An 18,661-nucleotide genomic window follows, 5' to 3' on the forward strand; every position below is an offset into this window, starting at 1 on the left:
GGTTGATACATACCTGCACCAGCTCTTGGGAGGTAGAAGCTGGGGGATCAGACCTAAATGTCCTACAAGGTGTTTGAACTCAGCGATGGACAAAGTAAAACAAGTTTACTCTGATTTTTTGTCTTGACTTGATTTTCACTCGGTTGTGAGTTGTTTAACTTTCATGAGTCTGTGTACTCTCCGCTATTTCTATTGTTGATTTTTGCCAACTATCAACACATCTGATATAAGGCTAATATCCAAAACATAAAAAGCTTTAACAAAAACTGGACATCGGGAAGACAAACAGCAAAATTAAAAATGGGGAACTCATCTAAACGGGATTCTCAAAAGAGGCAACGCGAATGGCCTAGCACAACTTGAGGAAATATTCGACACTCTTAGTTATCAGGGAAATGCAAATCAAAACTACTTCGGAATTTCCACCTCACACCTGTCATGATGGCCAAGATAAAACCAAGGACAGCTCATTCTGGTGAGGCTGTGGACCAAGGGGAACACTCGTCCGTTGCTGGTGGGAGGAATGTGCATTTGTACAGCTGCTGTGGAAATCAATATGGCAGTTCCTCGGGAAACTGAGGCCAGATCTAATTCAAGACCCAACTGCACCACTCTTGGGCATATACCCAAAGACGTTCTATCCTATCACATAGACACTTGCTCAACCATGGTCATCGCTGCTATTTTCATAAAAGCCAGAAATTAGAAACAACGGAGATGTCTGTCAACAAAGGAATGGATTTAAAAATGTGGTACAGCTACACAACGGAGTATTACTCAGCCATTAAAAGAACTAAATCACGAAATTTGCAGGTAAAAGGATGGAACTGGAAAAAAAAAATCATCCCGAGTGAGGTAATCCAGACTCCATGTCATAATTCTTATAAAGCAAATTGCACATGAAGCATGTATGCCACCATAAACATGTATATGTTAACATGCATAAAATAATGAGGAACTCTCTAGTTTATAGGGCTGTATTAGAGCCTGTTCTAGAATGAATATCTGGAGCTCTGGGGAGGCAGAGGCAGGAGTTCCAGGTCAGCCTAGGCTACATAGTGAGGCACTGTCTCAAAAAACTATAACAAAATAAAATAAAGTTAATAACTCTTTAGCCCATGCCAAAGCCATCTTAAAACTGCATTTGACACCAGCGAGTTCTGCACAGTCCAGTCTTATGCACAGGTCCGTGTGCATCTATGTACATGAGCTTGCAGAAGCTTCCCTTGGTTGTTTTTTCATTTTATTGATTTTTTTAGATAGAGTCTTTTAGCCTGGGACTCGATGATTTAGCTGAACTATTTGGTGTTACAAGCGAATGCTGCTTTTCCTGGCCTTTTTTTTTTTTTTTTCTGACATAGGCTCTGAAGGATCAAATTCAGGTTGTAATGCAGGTGTGGAACCAACTGAACCATCCCCCCTCCTCCACTTTTCTTAACAGAGCAAGCCTACAGGCCCACATCAGAGAGTAGCTGAATAGCCGGTGCCTCAAGGCGAATGATAAGGCTGGTGCCATAAGTCAAGTGCCAGGGAAGTAGCCTGATACTCTGAGCAGAAGCCAGAGTGAAGACTGACCTGAGTCCAGGACGCATGATGGCGTAGCCCACAATGAAGTGCACCTTCTCCAAGTTACTCATGGGTCTGTCTGAGATAGGGCCATCAAACTTGAACACCTCTTCACCAATGTTCTGCTGGCTGGCCACCTAGAAGCCCACAGACAGCTGTTAGCACAGACGAGACCACCCCCTATTTGCCAAGGAGGAAAGAGATGCATGGGCTGGAAGCAATAGCCACGAACTGCACCAATCTGACACTGAGGCAGGAAGGACAAATCTCCTAGCTGGGCCCACTTGGCCAATGACCTGTGAGGACCACTGTAGCTTGATGGAGGAGATATCATTAGACCCTCAGTCCCAGTTTCTTATTCTCTGTGGAAGCAAGCAAAGGACCAGGGGAATGTGAGAGCTTGTGTAGTTAACTGTTTAGCCACCAGGGATAGAGCATTTGTCTTTGACGGTCAGCCATTTTCTGGCTCAGTTTACAAAGCCAGTAGCACGGGTGGGGACAGAGGATAGACCTTGCCCCAGTGGCATCATTATGGGAATTTGCAGCCCAAATTAGAGCTTGGGGTGAGACTGAGCTTGGATTGGTGTCAACTCAGGGCTAGATAGCATCTCTGGATAAAGTTGGCATTGGGTATGGGATCAAAGTGTAAAACATTGGCTGGCTGTATGGGTAGGGTTTATTTGTCCTACTTAACAAAGGTGCATGAAAGAAATCTGTGATCTAATCCTAGGAAGTCAGTCCAGCCTCTCGATATCTACCTTTCAGAAGACACAGTTGCCAGCTAGACTGCCTTTCAGAGTCCCTGCCGGGAAAGGCCCTCAGCCTTCAATGTGATCTCTACCTTCTGCTCTGGCTATGCCCCTGCCTCACAAAGTAAGGTACCATATTTTTCATCTTGGATCACTCAATGTGAAGAAAACCCATGCAGTGAGGATGCTCAGATAGCTCAAGACAGGGACCACATATCGGGATGGATGGATATATCATTCCATGATGAGTAGACTCAGGTCAAGCCTACAGGTTATTCAAGCCCAAATTGACAGTTTAGCAGCAACTTCACAAGAGATCCTGAATCAGAACCAACCACCCAAGCCACTCCCAACCCTCAGAAAGAACTGGTCTGACCTGTCTCAAGCAGCTGTGCTTCGGGGTAACTTGTTACGCAGCAATTGCTACCTAACACACACTGTCGGAGCTTATGGCCCCAGAGGTCAGGAAGCTGGAGCGGCTCTGGCTTGTCCATGCAATCAGGGCTGCAGGGGGCGATTAGGCTCCTCTATAGTTGGTAGGCAAATGATTCCTCACAGCATGCTGGGTCCCAGTGGCCCAGTGTAGGGAGCACTTGTGGATTTCTACAGTGGACCCCCAATTACTGTCACTACTACCTAGCTAATTCCATTGGGTTTTGGTTCGTTCATTGCACAAACCTGGGTCTTAAGGAGGCCTTGACCAAAAAGTAATTAATTGTGTATGTAAATATGTGTATAGCTCTCTCTCTCTGTGTGTATGTGTGTGTGTGTGTATTCACATATGTATGTGGGTGTCTATGGAGGCCAGAGGTCAGTATCAGGTATCTTTTTCGATCACTTCTCCATATATTGTTAAATATTTTTAAGGGGGCTGGAGAGATGGCTCAGTGGTTAAGAGCACCAACTGCTCTTCCTGAGGTCCTGAGTTCAAATCTCAGCAACCACATGGTGGCTCACAACCATCTATAATGAGATCTGATGCCCTCTTCTAGTGTGTCTGAAGACAGCTACAGTGTACTCATATACAATAAATAAATCTTTAAAAAAATTTTATGTGTATGTATCCAAAGAGGCCAGAAGAGGATCCCATGGGCAGGAAAAATTACAAACAGCCTGCTGCGGGCACGAGGGACCAAACTCAGGTTCTCTAGAGGAGCAACAAGTGCTCTTAACTGCTGAGCCATCGCTCCAGCCTCCTCCACTTTCCTTTTTGAGGCTGTCTTTCACCTACCCTAGAGGTCATTGCCTTGGCTAGGTTGGCGGCCAGTAAGATCCAGGGACCCTCTTGTCCTCAACTCCTCACTCTGCCAGTGCTAGGGCTGCAGGCTCATGGTGCCACCCTCAGCTTGAAAAAGATCCTTTGTTTTTATTGTAAATTATGTGTCTGTGGATGCGTGTGTGAAGTGAAGATGCCCACAGAGGCCAGAGGCACTGGACTGGCTGGAGCTGGACTTACACGGTTTAAGTCCATGAGCTGCCTGATATGGGTGCCGGGAATCAAACTCATGTACTCCAGAAGTACTTGACCTTAACTGCTCATCTCTCTCTCTAGTGCCAATCACAATGGCTTACAAGAGCACGAGGAATCGAACTCAGCTCACTGTGCTTGAGCAACAGCATGTTAGCAGACTAGCCATGTCTCCAGCCCCCAAGGTCCATCCAAGGGCATGGTAGAACATGGATCCAAAATGCGTTCTTTGGGCCAGGGGGATACAGCTTAGGAGGCCTAACACACACCAGGGTTGGGGTTCAATCCCAGACCCAGAAAGGAAGGAGACAGGAACTTGGTGTCTGAATTCAGCAGAGTGGGTTTAAAGCCAGCTCCCGCTCATACGTATGTTTTCAGTGTGATTTGGAGGCAAAGTCATTTTACTCTGCTGCTGTATCAGCTTTAGAAAAACAAATAATCATGCTTTAGAGGACTCGCATACCTAGGGACTAAATTAAAAGAAGTAAAGAGAGCTGGCTAGCTGGCTTTCTACCATCCAGTAGTGGCATCTGTATCTGTTCTGTTGCTTTGGTGTGTGCGTGTGTGTGTGTGTGTGTGTGTGTGTGTGTGTGTGTGTGTGTGTGTGTGTGTGTACGCATGCGTGTCAAAGGAGAGCCTCAGGCCTCAGTTCTCACCTTCCACCTTTGTGACAGGACCTCATTACCACTGCACATACCCGGTCCGCTGCCTCTGGGAATTCTGACTGCCTCCTGTTTCCTCGGAGGGATGCTAGGCTTAGCTGCACACGCTATTGCCGGGCTTGGCTTGGGGGAGTGGGGGATTTGATGAAGCTCTCGTGGCAAATGCTCTTGTCCTCTGCGTCATCTCCCAGCCCTTCTTATTTTCCCTCTCCTTGCCTCTTTCTCTGGCCTCCAGCTTGTTATATAACTAAGGATGGCCTTGAAATCCCCATCCTTCTGCCTCCAGAACACGTGTGCTGGAATAGCAAGCTTGCCCCACCTTGTCTGAGTCCTGTGATGCTGGGGACCAGCTCAGGGTTTTGCTCATTCTTAGGCAAAGACTCTACCAACTGAACTGTAGCCTCTTTCTTAAAAGCCTGCTTTTGTTTTGAATGTTAATTTGAGTTTGGCTGGAGTCAATGCCAACGTGCAGAGTCAGGAGACCATCTCCCATTTGTGATTGCAAAATCCCAACATTCCCGGTGCCATTCCTGACTCAGGAGTCCCAGATGCAGTTTGGGTCTTGGGTACTGGATGCAGTGGATGGTGCCTCCACCCAGCTTCCTAGGTCCTTCTCTAGAGGACACCTCTATGCTGCCCTTGCCACATACCTGTGTGGATCTGTTGTGCTGTGGACCCTGAGTGACACTGTCCTTGTCCAGCCTGTCATGGATCTGCCGCATAACTGAGCTGCCAGTCAGGCTGCTCCTGCCATAGGCCTGTGGTTCTGGAAGGTCACCCATGAACCTCAGGATGATGATCCAAACAGCCAGAGCTGCCTGGGGAATGAGACAGAAAGACCGGTTGGTTCAGGCAATGGGACCTATGGTAATCTGGGCTCTTTGCTTGTTTTCTCTGAACAATGGGTGGGGGTGCAGGATAGGCCACACAGAAACCGGGGAAAAGCTGGTACCGAGTGGTCAGTGTCATTTTCATGGTAGAGGAGTGGGTATCGAAGGGGCTTCTGGATGTGGGTGTGACTGGCTGATTTCTGGAAGTAAGTTACAGCAAACTTGGGGAAGGTATACTCAGCCAGACCATCCACATCCTCTCCTGGCATCTCCGTCATGGGCACTGTGTCCAGATCAACCTCATGAAGTTTCTGGGTCTTTACTTCCAAATCCTGGGAGGGCCAAACAGGGAGGACATGGGCCAACCTTTTGGTCAATGGAGTGCACATCACTAGTCCCAGTTAACCCAAGAAGGGTCTTCCCAACCCTCCTTGCGTTGTCTTACCTCAAAGCGTGTTGGGGCTGGACCCTCCTGACCTCCAATCATAGCTGGGAGGAAGCCAAACACTTTCTCCACCATTGCTGTGTCAGTGACGGTGTCATAGATGGACTTACGCTTCCTGTCAAGGGCCACACCTTGGCCCTTTGGCTCCTTAGCCAGGATGACTGGAGGTCCCTGTACACACCCCATAGAGAGAAGGTTACTTAAAGGAGTTGTCTAGATCAGGTTGGACTGGGAGCACGTCTGCTATCTTGGTTACATTAATTGAGGTGGAAATACCACACAGGGTGAGTGGCACCATTCTATGGGCAGCTGATCCTGGATTATATGAGTGGGGGAAGAAGATGCACCTCCCTGGGTTTCTGCTCTTGGCTGGTTGTTAAGACGACTAGCTGCTTCAACTTCCTGCAACCTCGACTTTCCTACATGAATCCTTTTTCCTTTAAATTGTTTTTGTCAGGATATCTTATCATAGCAACAGGAAATATGGCAAGTGCTTTACTGGGGTGGTTTGAATGAAAGTAGCCCCCATAGGACCACAGGGAGTGGCACTATTAGGAGGTGTAGCCATGTTGGAGTAGGTGTGGCTTGTTGGAGGAAGGGTGTCACTGGGGGGTGGGCTTTGAGGTTTCAGATGCCCAAGCCAGGCCCAGTGTCACTCTCTCTTCTTACTGCCTGCTAATCTAGAACGCTCAGCTACCTCTCCTGTATCATGTCTGCTGTACCACCATACTTCCCACCATGAGGATAATGGACTAATCCATGAACTGCAGCCCAGCCCCAATGAAATGTTTCCCTTTATAAGAGTTGTCATGGTGTCTCTTCACAGCAGCGGAAACCCTAACTAAGACATTTACTAATTGAGCTATCTTCCCAGTCATTTTGTACAATCCAAATTCCAGCCCCAGAACCATCTCCTTCATGGATTCTTGTTGTATTTCTAGTAACTTTCTAGTAGATTTAAACATCTTTGCTTGAGAATGTTGGATGTTCTCAAGGGTCTTCTCATGAGTATCCTTAATTGCTGTTCATCAATTTCCCTCTTGGCCCCAGCCAACCCTACCTCCCTCTCATACCAAGTGACTACCTACACTGCTTTTCTGTTGCCAGTAGCTCTTCCGGGCCACCATGCCTCTGGCATGGGCTTGAATGATCACCACTGCTCTCCTCTTGGCCTGCACTTGCTGTCGCACCAGGTAGCCCCTGCAGCGGGCCTGCAGCTGCACTATCTTCTGTCGCATGGTCTGGAACTGCCTCATCAGCAGGTGGCTCCGGGCAATGGCTTGCAGCCGTTCAAAACCCATGAGGATCTGTGAAAGCAGGAAATAGATTTACTGCAAGACCACTTTCCTGAGAGAGCAGAGAGTAGCTCTCCATAGAGAAATTACCATCAGCGTAACTAGATCACCTGCTTTTTGGTACAATGCTGGTGTTATAAGTGTACATACATGCCAATACGTGTGGACCTATTGATTTCTTGTATTTGGAGCAGAGTCTCCCATTCAAATAAGCACCAGACAAGCATCTGGCAAATAGTATATGTGATGGTTTATGTTGATTGTGAACCTGGCAGATCTAGAATCACCTTGGAGACAAACCTCTGGGTTAATCTGTGACGAGTTCCCAAGATAAGGTTAATTGAGCTAAGCAGATATACCCTAAATGTGGACAGCACCACCTCATGGGTCGGCTTTCTGGACTCTAGGAACTCATTGCTCTCTGCTTCCTGACAGTGGATGCAGTCTGGTATCCCTGCTGCCATGACTCCCCCATCATGCTGGACTCTTAAACTGTGAGCCAGCAGAAGCCCGTTTTTCCCTTGAGTTGCTTTTGTTGGGTATTGTCTTGCAGTAAAAATGAAAAGTGACTAATGCGATGTAAGCAGTGGACTGACATGGGCGTCACAGTGGCCAGCCATGCTCACTACTGCACTGCTGGACAATGAACCCCTGTGCGGTGCCCACTGGGGTGGGGGCGTCTTTAAAATAGGAGAGAAATGGATGAACACCCAATCTATACCATGCCACAGAAGTTCCTAGGTCTCCAGGATGAGCCTGTTTTCTGATCAAAGACCAACTCAGTGGGCAAGCCTAAAGCTCTGAAAGTCACACAGACCCATAGACGCCAGATGGACCACTCCTGAGCAAATCTATTTAAGGTCTTATGCTTCATTTCCTTTACTTGAAGAGCGATTGCTATTAAATAAAACAATGTGCTCAGTACAACAGGCCCTCATGACTCCTCCATACTTGTGAGCTACCAAGGAACTCTGTGATCCTCTTGTGCTGCAGTGACAGTCACAGTCATTATGAGAATGAATAAGGAGTCAAGGGAAGTCAGAGAGAACAGTGATGGGTGCTCTGACTCACATAGAGCAGAGTCACTCTCTGGGGCCTATGTGGGAGGAACAAAGAGGAGTAGATACTGTAACACGAGGTCCATCAGTCTGGTTATCATCATCCCAGTCCAGCTCTGGGGGACACCCAAAATTCTGGAGGGGACTACTTTGACAGGATGCTAAGAGCTGCCATCTGGTCACTTAAGATCTGTATTCTATATCGATCGGCAACAGAAAGAACCCTTCCTGCCTGGGAGCTCTAATCCAGGGAAACAATCATGACTGCATCTTTCCTGGGTCAGTTCTCTGCTGCCCCTGAAAGTCCATCCTTCCAAGCTCTCTGTCTCACCAGCTTGAAATTCTTTCTTTGGTTATGGCCTCGCCACACTGCTTGGAGGGTCACAGCCGCCCGTTTCTGCCTCAGGAACTCCTTCCTAGAGGGGAATGCAGATTAGAGGTATTTAATAACTCTTCTCCTAGACCCTGCAAAGTGTTTAGGAGCCAAGGGATCCCTCTGGACACAAAAGAAGGTGATAAAATATTAGGGAGGAAGGAATCTGGTTAGCACATGCTCAGATGCCTTTGCAGACAAATGACAGGTGTACATCCAGGTTGCAGTCACGACCTGCCATTAACAGCCTAAATCTCTTGGCTAAGGATGCAGCTCAGTGACAGAGCATTCGTCTAGTGTAAAGTTTAACTTTCATTCCTCGGCGTCACAAACAACGCCCCACATCCAGACAATTAACAGAAAAAGTTAAAGCAAAAGAAAACCCCCCACATTTTTGAATAATGATAATCCAGTTTTTAAAAACAATTAAGGAACTTCTCCTCCCTTCATAGTCTACCAAGATCTAGGAAGGAGCAGAACCAGCTGCCATCTGTTCATTTCTTTTTTTCTGTTTGTGTGTGTGTGTGTGTGTGTGTGTGTGTGTGTGTGCTGTACATGTGCATGTGCGTTTGCATGTATAGACACATATGCTTATGTGCTTTTGTGCACATATATATGGAGGTCTGATTTTGATATAAAAATTATCCTCAGTCTTGCACCTGCCCATTCTTTCAGTCTCTCAGTCAAACCTAGAGCTTGGTGATACGATGAGTTTCGCTGCCAATTGCTCTGAAGATCCCATCTCCACCCTCTGAAACTGAAGTCTAGGCAGGATGGCACACCCATCTGACGCTTACATTGTGTCCTACTTAGCTTTAACTGGCAATTTGGCACATCTTAGGGTCATCTGAGTAAGAGTCTCAATTTCTGGCCAGCCGCTCAGCTCCAGGCTGGACACAGAATCTGAAAGTAGGGCTCTAGAGAGTCAGCGTCCTCTGGTCAGCTTGGCCCATGAGGATCTTTAATTTCATACTCAATTCTGTTTTCTTACACTTTTAATGTTTTCTTGGATGAATATTTCCTGGAATTTTCCTGGTATGCCTTAGTCATATTAAAATTATACAGAAAATTTCAATATTGATTATTCCTGGGTCCCATATAAAACATGTATATCAGAACATTTGTTCTCTCTCTCTCTCTCTCTCTCTCTCTCTCTCTCTCTCTCTCTCTCTCTCACACACACACACACACACACACACACACACACACTGAAAAAAAAGTGAGAGACAGACAGAGTAAGTCAGTTATTAAAAACAAAAGGTAGGGGCTGGAGAGATGGCTCAGTGGTTAAGAGCACTGACTGCTCTTCCACAGGTCCTGAGTTCAAATCCCAGCAACCATATGGTGGCTTACAACCATCTGTAATGAGATCTGATGCCCTCTTTCAGTATGTCTGAAGACAGCTACAGTGTATTCATATCTAATAAATAAATCTTAAAAAAAAAGGTAAAGCAAATTGTATAGATCTGTGTACACACAGGTTCTATGGCAGTGGTTCTCAACCTCCCTAACGACATGACCCTTAATATAGTACCTTGTGTTGCTGCGACCCCCAACCATAAAATTATTTCATTGCCACTTCATAACTGTAATTTTGCTGCTGTTGCAAATTATCTATGTTTTCCAATGGTCTTAGGGGACCTTTAGGAAAGGCTCATTTCAACCACAAAGGGGTCATGACCCAGAGGTTGAGTACTACTGTGCTACAGTTACTGAGTCAGTTACCACAAACCAAAACTATCTGGGAAAGACTGCATCAGCACTGAACCTGCACAGATGTATTCCTCAAATAATACATCCCAATAACCATTTGCATGACATTGGCATTGCACTATATTATCTAGAGTTGGGCTAACTTATACAGGAGGCTGTGTTTAGACTCTATGTGCCAATGTTGTACTGTTCACAATCTTAAAGGGGGCTGGTAAGATGCTTCAGCAGTTAAGAGCACTGCTGCACTCACAGAAGATCCGAGTTCAGTCCCAGCACCCAGCTGGTGGCTCACAATGATCTATAACCCTAGTTCCAGGGGACCTGATGACCTCCTGTGGCCTCCACATGCAATAGATATGCACATGGTGCATACACATACACGTAGACAAAACACTTACATAAAAAGCAAAATAAAATATAATAAAAACTTTTGAGGCAGGGTTTTGTTCAGACTGGCCTTGAACACATGATCCTCTTGCCTCTGCCTTCTGAGTGCTGGTATTATAGTGCTGGTGTATAGTCATGTACCACCATGCCTGTCAATGTCATTTTATATAAAGCACTATATGTCCTAGGCTTGGATATACCTGACAGCCTGGAACTAATCTTTCAAGTGATCTAATAGGCAGCCAAGGCGACAACCAAAGCGCCACAAGCAAAGGTAATATGTTTCCTTCCAGTGACCTGACCTAGCTACCTGCCCGGGGCACATTCAGCAAAAGCTAGGAGATTCTGGCTGAGGTAGGGAGTGGGTAAGAATACTACTCATGTCTAGTACATGACATCTTCATGAGTATCCTATGTATCATACTGTCTCCATGGCACAAAACAGTTACCCAAGGGACAGGGAATGCGGTTCACTTGTGGCGTCCATGCTTAGAATGTGTGAGAGTTTGAGATGAGCCTCAAGCATCAAAACTAACCAGGCAAGCAAGGTGACTCAGCAGGTAAAGGTGCTTCCTGCGGTACCTGATGGCTTTAGTTTGATTCCCCAAGACCGACATAGCGGAAGGAGAGGTGCATTGTGGGGGGACCTGGGCGAGAAGCCTCTCACTAGTCCCCAGGGTAAGAAGGCCACTCCTGTGAGGGTTCATACTGACTGTTGACCTGATAGGATCTAGAATCACCTAAGAGACAAAACTCTAGAAGAGAGCTGCATTAATAAGCGAACGCCTCAGTCTAATTGTGGTCAGCGCCATCCCATGGGCTGGAGTGCCAGATTGCACGAGGGAGAGAAAGTGGCCAGAGTACCAACATGCGTCTCACTCTGCTCCTGGCTGAACATGCAGAGTGGCCAGCTGCTTCAAGGTCTCACCACCTTGTCTTCCCTGCCATGATGGATTAGACCACCAAACAATGAGCCAACATGAGCCTTTTCTTTGGCCTACACCTACACATGCAGACACACATGCGCACATAACCTATATATCCCCCACATACCTATACACACCTACACACACCTATACATACCTACAAACACACACACACCTATATACCCTTCCACATACCTATACATACCTATACACACCTACACACATACGCACATACACATCTATACACACCTACACACACATCACACTATACACACACACACACTACTATAACTGATAACGAGCCCTCAGAGGATGGGGACTGAGCAGCAGAATGGAGAGATCGGAGGATAAATCAGTAAGATTGAAGACAGAACAAAGTAAATCTGCAGGATGGAGAAGAAATAGACTGAAAAAAGTGAGTAGCACCCCGAGGAACCAGAAGGACTATGACACAGGAACTAAGACTAGCGTCTTCAAAGACCCAAAAGCAAGAAGGAAGATATCACTCTACTGACAGACATGGCTCCATCAGCAAAGTGCTTGTCTTGCAAACATGAGGACCTGTACCCCCGTGTGTGTGTGTGTGTATAGTGTGATGTGTGTGTATGTACATGTGTATGTATGTGTATGTGGTATGGGTGTGTGTATAAGTGTGTATACATATGTGTGTGGTGTGTGTATGTACATGTGTATGTATGTGGTATGAGTGCGTGTATACATATGTGTGTGGTATATGAATGTACGGTGTATGTTTGTGTTTGTATGTGTGTGCATGTATGTGTGTATGTGGTGAATTGTATGTTGACACATGTAGAAATGAGATTGAGACTAACATTGTTTGCTTACAGAATGCTTTTTCAATAATATATTAGAATTATCAACGTAGGCTGAATGTCCCCATTGAGGAAATTTTGTCCCTCAGTGTCTGTCCCTGGCCTGCCTGAGGGACAGTGCGTGCTGACTGACATCATCTAGGCACTTGCCTAGAGTGAGGTGCACAGAGCCTATTCAGTGAGCTGTGGACCAATCCAAACTTCAGGATGGTTTAGGGGGCTGGCACCTGTATTTGTGTCCCCGAAGGACTCTCTGGATTCGGATCGCTGCTCCATCCAGGGCCTGGCTCCTCTGGATCTCCAGCATTGTGTCCTGATGATCCTGAGGATGGGTGACATCATCATGTTGCTGTCCCTCCCTCACCCCCACTGCCCTGCTTGGTACCAGGTCTTGGTCTCCAAACGTCAGGATGTCCCAGACTCTCCTATAAGAACTAGCAAAGAAGGAACCCAGTGTGGTTCTGAATGCAGCAAGACATCTCACTCTAATGCCAACATGGTCTGGCTTTTCCTTTTGCTCTTTTGATATGTCAGTCTTCATTTCCCAAAGTCACTGTCTTCACCCATGACTGTCTCTCCTGCCTCTTACTCCCCCAGTCCCTTGAAGCCCGAGACAAGAAGCACAGGGCTGTTGGCACTATCATAGACCTGGGAAGGCGGGGTTGTCTTTGGAGGACAGACAACCGTGGCACCTCAGCTGGTGTCAGAGGTTGGGGACTCAACTGTGTTCCTTTCCTTCTCCCCCCCCTCCTCCCTCCATCTGTCATCAGGAGGACTGAGTCGCTCATGTGCTTTGGTGAGCTTGGGGCATAGAGCTGGACCAGACCTTGAGCATGGCCTCAAGGAACCAGGAATGTAGGGTTGAACCTTCTCTTTCCATCCCTTCCCCAACACCAACTCCACCCTGAGTTCCTCTGTGTAGCCTTTCATGGTTACTCCATCTTTCTGTGCAGCTCCTTGCGGACGGAATTCTCTCTGGTACACTGTCTGTTACCTCTTTCCTGTCTAGATCCCAGATTTCCATCATGGGGCCAGCCAGTGCACGAGTCTATGGCCAGAGGAACCCACAGCGCAGCATGGCTGGCTGGGGCTCTTTCCCTTCCCTCCCACTGTTCCCAGGAGCCAGAGGCAGCCAGTCTTCCCAGCATCTCACCTTCAGGAAGATTTTGGTCTTTCCCATTTTCCACTCTTTGTCCGTCCCCAGGCACAGGTCAGCAATGCGCGAGGTCATCTGGCGGTGCTTGTTTTGAAACTGTTGAGAAAATCAGGGATGGCCAGGGACTCTGGAGAGCAGTGGGGCCTTCCCCAGGGCTGCTCAGTCAGGGGTTGCCTTGCATACAGGCTACCCAACAAGGGCTGTCTGAATACACACAGGCCTTGTCTACTCCCAGGCTAAGTGGATGAGGGGTACTTGGGGTACTTGGTGGGCCTGGGGCCTCCATGTAGCTAAGGAGCACTTAGCTTCAAACCAATCCCAACTTTAGGGGTGGCTGCAGGATGCAGAAGGGTGGCAGCACATCCAATTCCACAGAGCTTTCTAGCCACACCTCAGGTCCTGGACATAGTAGTCCAGGAGAGCAGAGTAAACCACTAGGATCAAGCAGAAGCCAGTACGAGTCATCCATCTTGTCTGTACAGCACAGATATGGAGTGGGAGGACAAAAGGAAGGGCAGACAGGGAGCATGTTGAAGCTGGGTATCCAGGTGGGGGCGGGTTCCAGAAGTCAGGAAGGAGGAGAAGATTCAATGGGAGGCACAGGGTTCTATCGGCCTCTAGACACACACCTGCACACGTTCCGGACTAGGCAGCAGCACGCGGAACCTCTGTGAGAACTCGTCGAATGTGTAGCGGATGGGAAAGCCTGACTTGCGGATGTGCACGGTCTCCATCATGCCGGAATAACGCAGCTGCTGAATGCACAGCTCTCGGTCAAACAGCTGTGGGTAGAGAAGACAGGGCTGAGGAACCTAGGATCCCACCCTTCGAAACCACTCACCGTTGCTGCCCTCAGAGGAGCTCAGCATGCCTAGGGACCTATCCCGCCATCCCCCAAAGACCAGAAGAACCTAACAAATGCTTGGTTGAACTAAAATGACTGTTTTTATTAGGTGTGTGCCCAGAATTTGACATGTAGCCGAGCATGACACTTTGCTCTACCTCCTATGTGCTGGAATTACAAGACATAACGCTGTACCCAGATTTCAAACGGCCTTTTGAAGACAGCAGTGGGAGTGGCTGAAATTGTCTCCAAGGACATAAAAGGCAATAGTTAGGAATTGGAACTCAGGCCAATTGGATTGGTCCATAGCAGAAACAGGAGCATCATGAGGCCAGCCTTGGATATAGTGAGATGTGTGTGTGTGTGTGTGTGTGTGTGTGTGTGTGTGTGTGTGTGTGTGTGTGTGTGAGAGAGAGAGAGAGAGAGAGAGAGAGAGAGAGAGAGAGAGAGAGAGAGAGAGAGATACTGTAAGACCCATAAGAACCCTATGCTTCTGTCATTTTTAAGCCATATATAGTACCGGGAATAGGACAGACATTTGCAGGCTGGAGAGATAGCTCCGTGCAAACATGAGTAAAAGTAGGGCATGGTGGTGTGTGTCTGTAGTCCCAGTTCTGAACAGTTAGCAGCAGATGACCCTCTGGGGCTTACGAGCCAGCCAACTTAGCCATGAAGAAACCCTGTCTCACAAATAAGGTGGTCGATGCCTGTGCCGGTTTAGTTTTGCGTCAACTTGACACAAGATAGAGTCATTTGAGAAAAGGGAACCTGAGCTGAGAAAATGCCTCCACCAGATTGGTCTGTGGTACACTTTCTAAAGGTGATTAGTGTGGGAGGGCCTGACCCACTGTGAGTGGTGTCACCCTTGGGATAGATGTGTAAGAAAGCAGGTTGGGGATGGAGAGACAGCTCAGTGGTTAAGAGCATTGGCTGCTATTCCAGAGGTCTTGTGTTCAATTCTCAGCACCCATATGACAGCTCATAACTGTCTGTAACTCTACTCCCAGGGATCTGACACCCTCACACAGATACTTGTGGATGCAAAATACAAAAGCACATAAAATAAAAATAGAAAAAGAAAGAAAGCAAGTTGAGCAAGCCATGAAGAACAAGCGTTATTAGGAAGCCACACTCCTCCATGGCCTCTGCATTAGCTCCTGCCTCGGGGTTCTTGCCCTGACTTCCCAGAGTGTTGGACTATGAGAAGGAACCATAAACCAAAATAAATCCCTTTCTCAGCTGGTGGTGGCACATGCCTTTAATCTCAGCACTCAGGGAGCAGAGGCAGGAGGATCTCTATGAGTTCGAAGCCAACCTCGTCTACAGAGCAAGTTCCAGGACAGCCAGGGCTACACAAAGAAGCCTTGTCTTAGACAAGGCAAAACAAACACACAAAACAGCAACAACGACAGCAAAAAAAACCCTTTTCTCCAGGTTGCTCTTGGTTATGGTGTTTTATCACAGCAATAGAAGTGCTAACTAAGACAATGCCTGATGAACAACATCTGAAGTTGTCCTCTGGCCTACACCTACACACACACACACACACACACACACACACACACACACACACACACACACACACGCACAGTCTAGATGCTGTCCCAATAAAGGCAGCAATACAACACTTCTCCATAGCAGGAGGCAGACGTGAATCTACTCAGAGGCATAGACCCTTGAGGTTCTACTTGTCCTCTCTCCCACAGGATGGACAGAAACAACTGGATGGGAAGAGGGAGCTAAGATCAGAGGCTAGCATGACTGACAGGAATCTGGGCATGGTGCTTAGCTTCCCTTCTGTCTCCAAGACTCTGGAGGCTACTTTCGACCTATGGTACTAGGGGAGATGACACCCTGTAAAGAGACAAGCCATGGGCAGGTTGGTAAGGGTCACTGTGGTGAACCCTGGGTGTAGCCAGCTGTTATTGACTGAGCATGTCCCGAGAGCCCGTGGTTTCTTTTTTTTTTTTTTTTTTTTTTTTTTTACTGCAGCACTTTTATTTCTCTTTACACAATGACGTGTTGCTGGGGCCTAATGTTCTCACTGAACAGTAGAAAACCAAAATTTGTCATTTCTTAAAGAATTGAGTACAAAAACCTTACATAAATTAAAAGGATGAATACATTTACAGGTGTCAATGCAAACGTTCCCAACTCAAGGCAAGTAACAACCCATGGCGGTCAGGAGGGAAAAAACCAGAACAGAAACTGGGTCCTAAGGCTCGGACTTTCCCACCCTGTTAGACTGGCAAGAAAAGAAGTGGTAACTAGTTCAGGAACCCTTGCCAGCCTCGGGAAATCCTGGAAGTCTGCTGTTGGTTAATACCCTGCACAGATCACTACATGGTGCTCACAGAGATCCACTAGGCTGGGGACTGACTGACTTTTCCACAGATCTCCCCAGCCACCAAGTGACCGAGCCACATGAACTAAGGACTAAATCAAGATATGCACAGGGTATTAAACATATACCAAGGGAACAGTTAACTTGAATACAAGGTCAAAAATCGGCAACAAGTTCTACGATCCAGTGCTGATATCAGATACAGGCTTCAAGGACAAATTTCTTTTCAAAGGCTTATTCCAGTTTCACGAGGCTAGCATGAGGTGTGTACATTTGCCAGGGCAAATCGATACTTCAGAATCAGCTCATGCAGCAGATGCCTGGCACCTGCTCAGTCCATCTAGAAGCATTTGCGGTGGACAATGGAGGGGCCTGACTCATCATACTCCTGCTTGCTGATCCACATCTGCTGGAAGGTGGACAGTGAGGCCAGGATGGAGCCGCCAATCCAGACTGAGTACTTGCGTTCAGGAGGAGCAATGATCTTAATCTTCATTGTGCTGGGAGCCAGGGCTGTGATCTCCTTCTGCATCCTGTCAGCAATGCCTGGATACATGGTGGTACCACCAGACAGCACTGTGTTGGCATACAGGTCTTTGCGGATGTCCACATCACACTTCATGATGGAGTTGAAGGTGGTCTCGTGGATGCCACAGGACTCCATGCCCAGGAAGGAAGGCTGGAAGAGAGCCTCTGGACACCGGAAGCGCTCATTGCCAATGGTGATCACCTGCCCATCAGGCAGCTCATAACTCTTCTCCAAAGAGGAAGATGATGCAGCAGTAGCCATTTCTTGCTCAAAATCCAGGGCAACATAGCACAGCTTCTCCTTTATGTCACGAACAATTTCCCTCTCAGCAGTGGTGGTAAAGCTGTAGCCCCTTTCAGTCAGGATCTTCATGAGGTAGTCTGTCAGGTCCCGGCCAGCCAGGTCCAGACGCAAGATGGCGTGGGGAAGGGCGTAGCCCTCATAGATGGGCACTGTGTGTGTGACCCCGTCACCAGAGTCCATGACAATGCCAGTGGTACGCCCAGATGCATACAAGGAGAGCACCGCCTGAATGGCCACGTACATGGCTGGGGTATTGAAGGTTTCAAACATTATCTGCGTCATCTTCTCTCTGTTAGCTTTGGGGTTCAGGGGGGCCTCGGTCAGAAGCACCGGGTGCTCCTCAGGGGCCACACGCAGCTCGTTGTAGAAGGTGTGGTGCCAGATCTTCTCCATGTCGTCCCAGTTGGTGACAATGCCGTGCTCATTAGGGTACTTCAGGGTCAGAATACCCCTCTTGCTCTGGGCCTCATCACCCACGTACGAGTCTTTCTGGCCCATGCCCACCATGACACCCTGGTGTCGGGGGCGCCCGACGATGGAAGGAAACACGGCCCTGGGGGCGTCGTCCCCAGCAAAGCCAGCTTTGCACATGCCGGAGCCATTGTCAATGACGAGGGCGGCGATTTCTTCTTCCATTGCGATCGGCAGAGGACGGGACGACGGAGCAGCGGAAAGAAACGCAGTATAAGCCGGCGGCGAAGTGTGAGCGAGCCCGTGGTTTCTTATTTAATCTCCACAACAACCTACATGATGGATTGGCTCTGACTTAAAGATGAGATAGTGCCTGGGGTGGTTGCACGTGCCTTTAATCCCAGCCGGTGAAGCAGAGGGAAATGTGGGTCTCTGTGAGTTTGAGGCCAGCCTGGTCTCCAGAGTGAGTTCTAAGACAGCTAGGACTGTTACACAGAGAAACCCTGTCTCAAAAAAAAAAAAAAAAAAAAAAAAAAAACCAAACAAACAAACAAAATAAAGATACCTGGAGGGCAAGGCCACACTCTTGGGTGGCTGAGCTTCAATCTGGTCCTCACCCTAGGCCTCTCCTCTACAGTTCACAGCGGGAAGCTGCAGCCACTGAGATGAATTCTGGTCAGAGACACCCCACAGAATGTGAGCCTCGGCCCAGGGCAGGCAGTGTGGCCACCTGCAGGAATTCTAAGAGAAGGCAGTTTTCCCAGCAGAG

At 47.8% G+C, this 18,661-nt stretch overlaps 2 protein-coding genes across 5 annotated transcripts in view; both read right to left on the reverse strand.

The window, feature by feature from the left end:
• Positions 1-18,661, reverse strand: part of Myo7b (myosin VIIb) — an 81,549-nt gene that overhangs the window by 21,918 nt on the left and 40,970 nt on the right. For both annotated transcript variants that reach the window (NM_001191941.1, XM_006254600.5), the window contains exons 17-25: positions 14,091-14,243; positions 13,459-13,557; positions 12,533-12,627; positions 8,405-8,489; positions 6,809-7,027; positions 5,721-5,891; positions 5,398-5,607; positions 5,096-5,263; positions 1,576-1,703 (exon numbers count right to left, since the gene is read on the reverse strand). In NM_001191941.1, coding sequence (NP_001178870.1) covers positions 1,576-1,703; positions 5,096-5,263; positions 5,398-5,607; positions 5,721-5,891; positions 6,809-7,027; positions 8,405-8,489; positions 12,533-12,627; positions 13,459-13,557; positions 14,091-14,243 — 1,328 coding nt within the window. The remainder of the gene's footprint in view (positions 1-1,575; positions 1,704-5,095; positions 5,264-5,397; positions 5,608-5,720; positions 5,892-6,808; positions 7,028-8,404; positions 8,490-12,532; positions 12,628-13,458; positions 13,558-14,090; positions 14,244-18,661) is intronic.
• LOC120098222 (uncharacterized) overlaps positions 16,260-18,661 on the reverse strand; it is a 702,255-nt gene continuing 699,853 nt past the window's right edge. For 2 of the 3 annotated variants that reach the window (XM_063277647.1, XM_063277645.1), the window contains one exon: positions 16,260-18,224. In XM_063277647.1, the coding sequence (XP_063133717.1) occupies positions 16,990-18,117 (1,128 nt within the window). In that variant the 5' untranslated portion in view covers positions 18,118-18,224 and the 3' untranslated portion in view covers positions 16,260-16,989. Of the gene's footprint in view, positions 18,243-18,661 lie in introns of all 3 variants that reach the window. The other variant, XM_063277646.1, reaches the window with a different exon arrangement.

Source organism: Rattus norvegicus, chromosome 18 (genome assembly GCF_036323735.1).
Source record: "Rattus norvegicus strain BN/NHsdMcwi chromosome 18, GRCr8, whole genome shotgun sequence".
Lineage (NCBI taxonomy): Eukaryota > Metazoa > Chordata > Mammalia > Rodentia > Muridae > Rattus > Rattus norvegicus.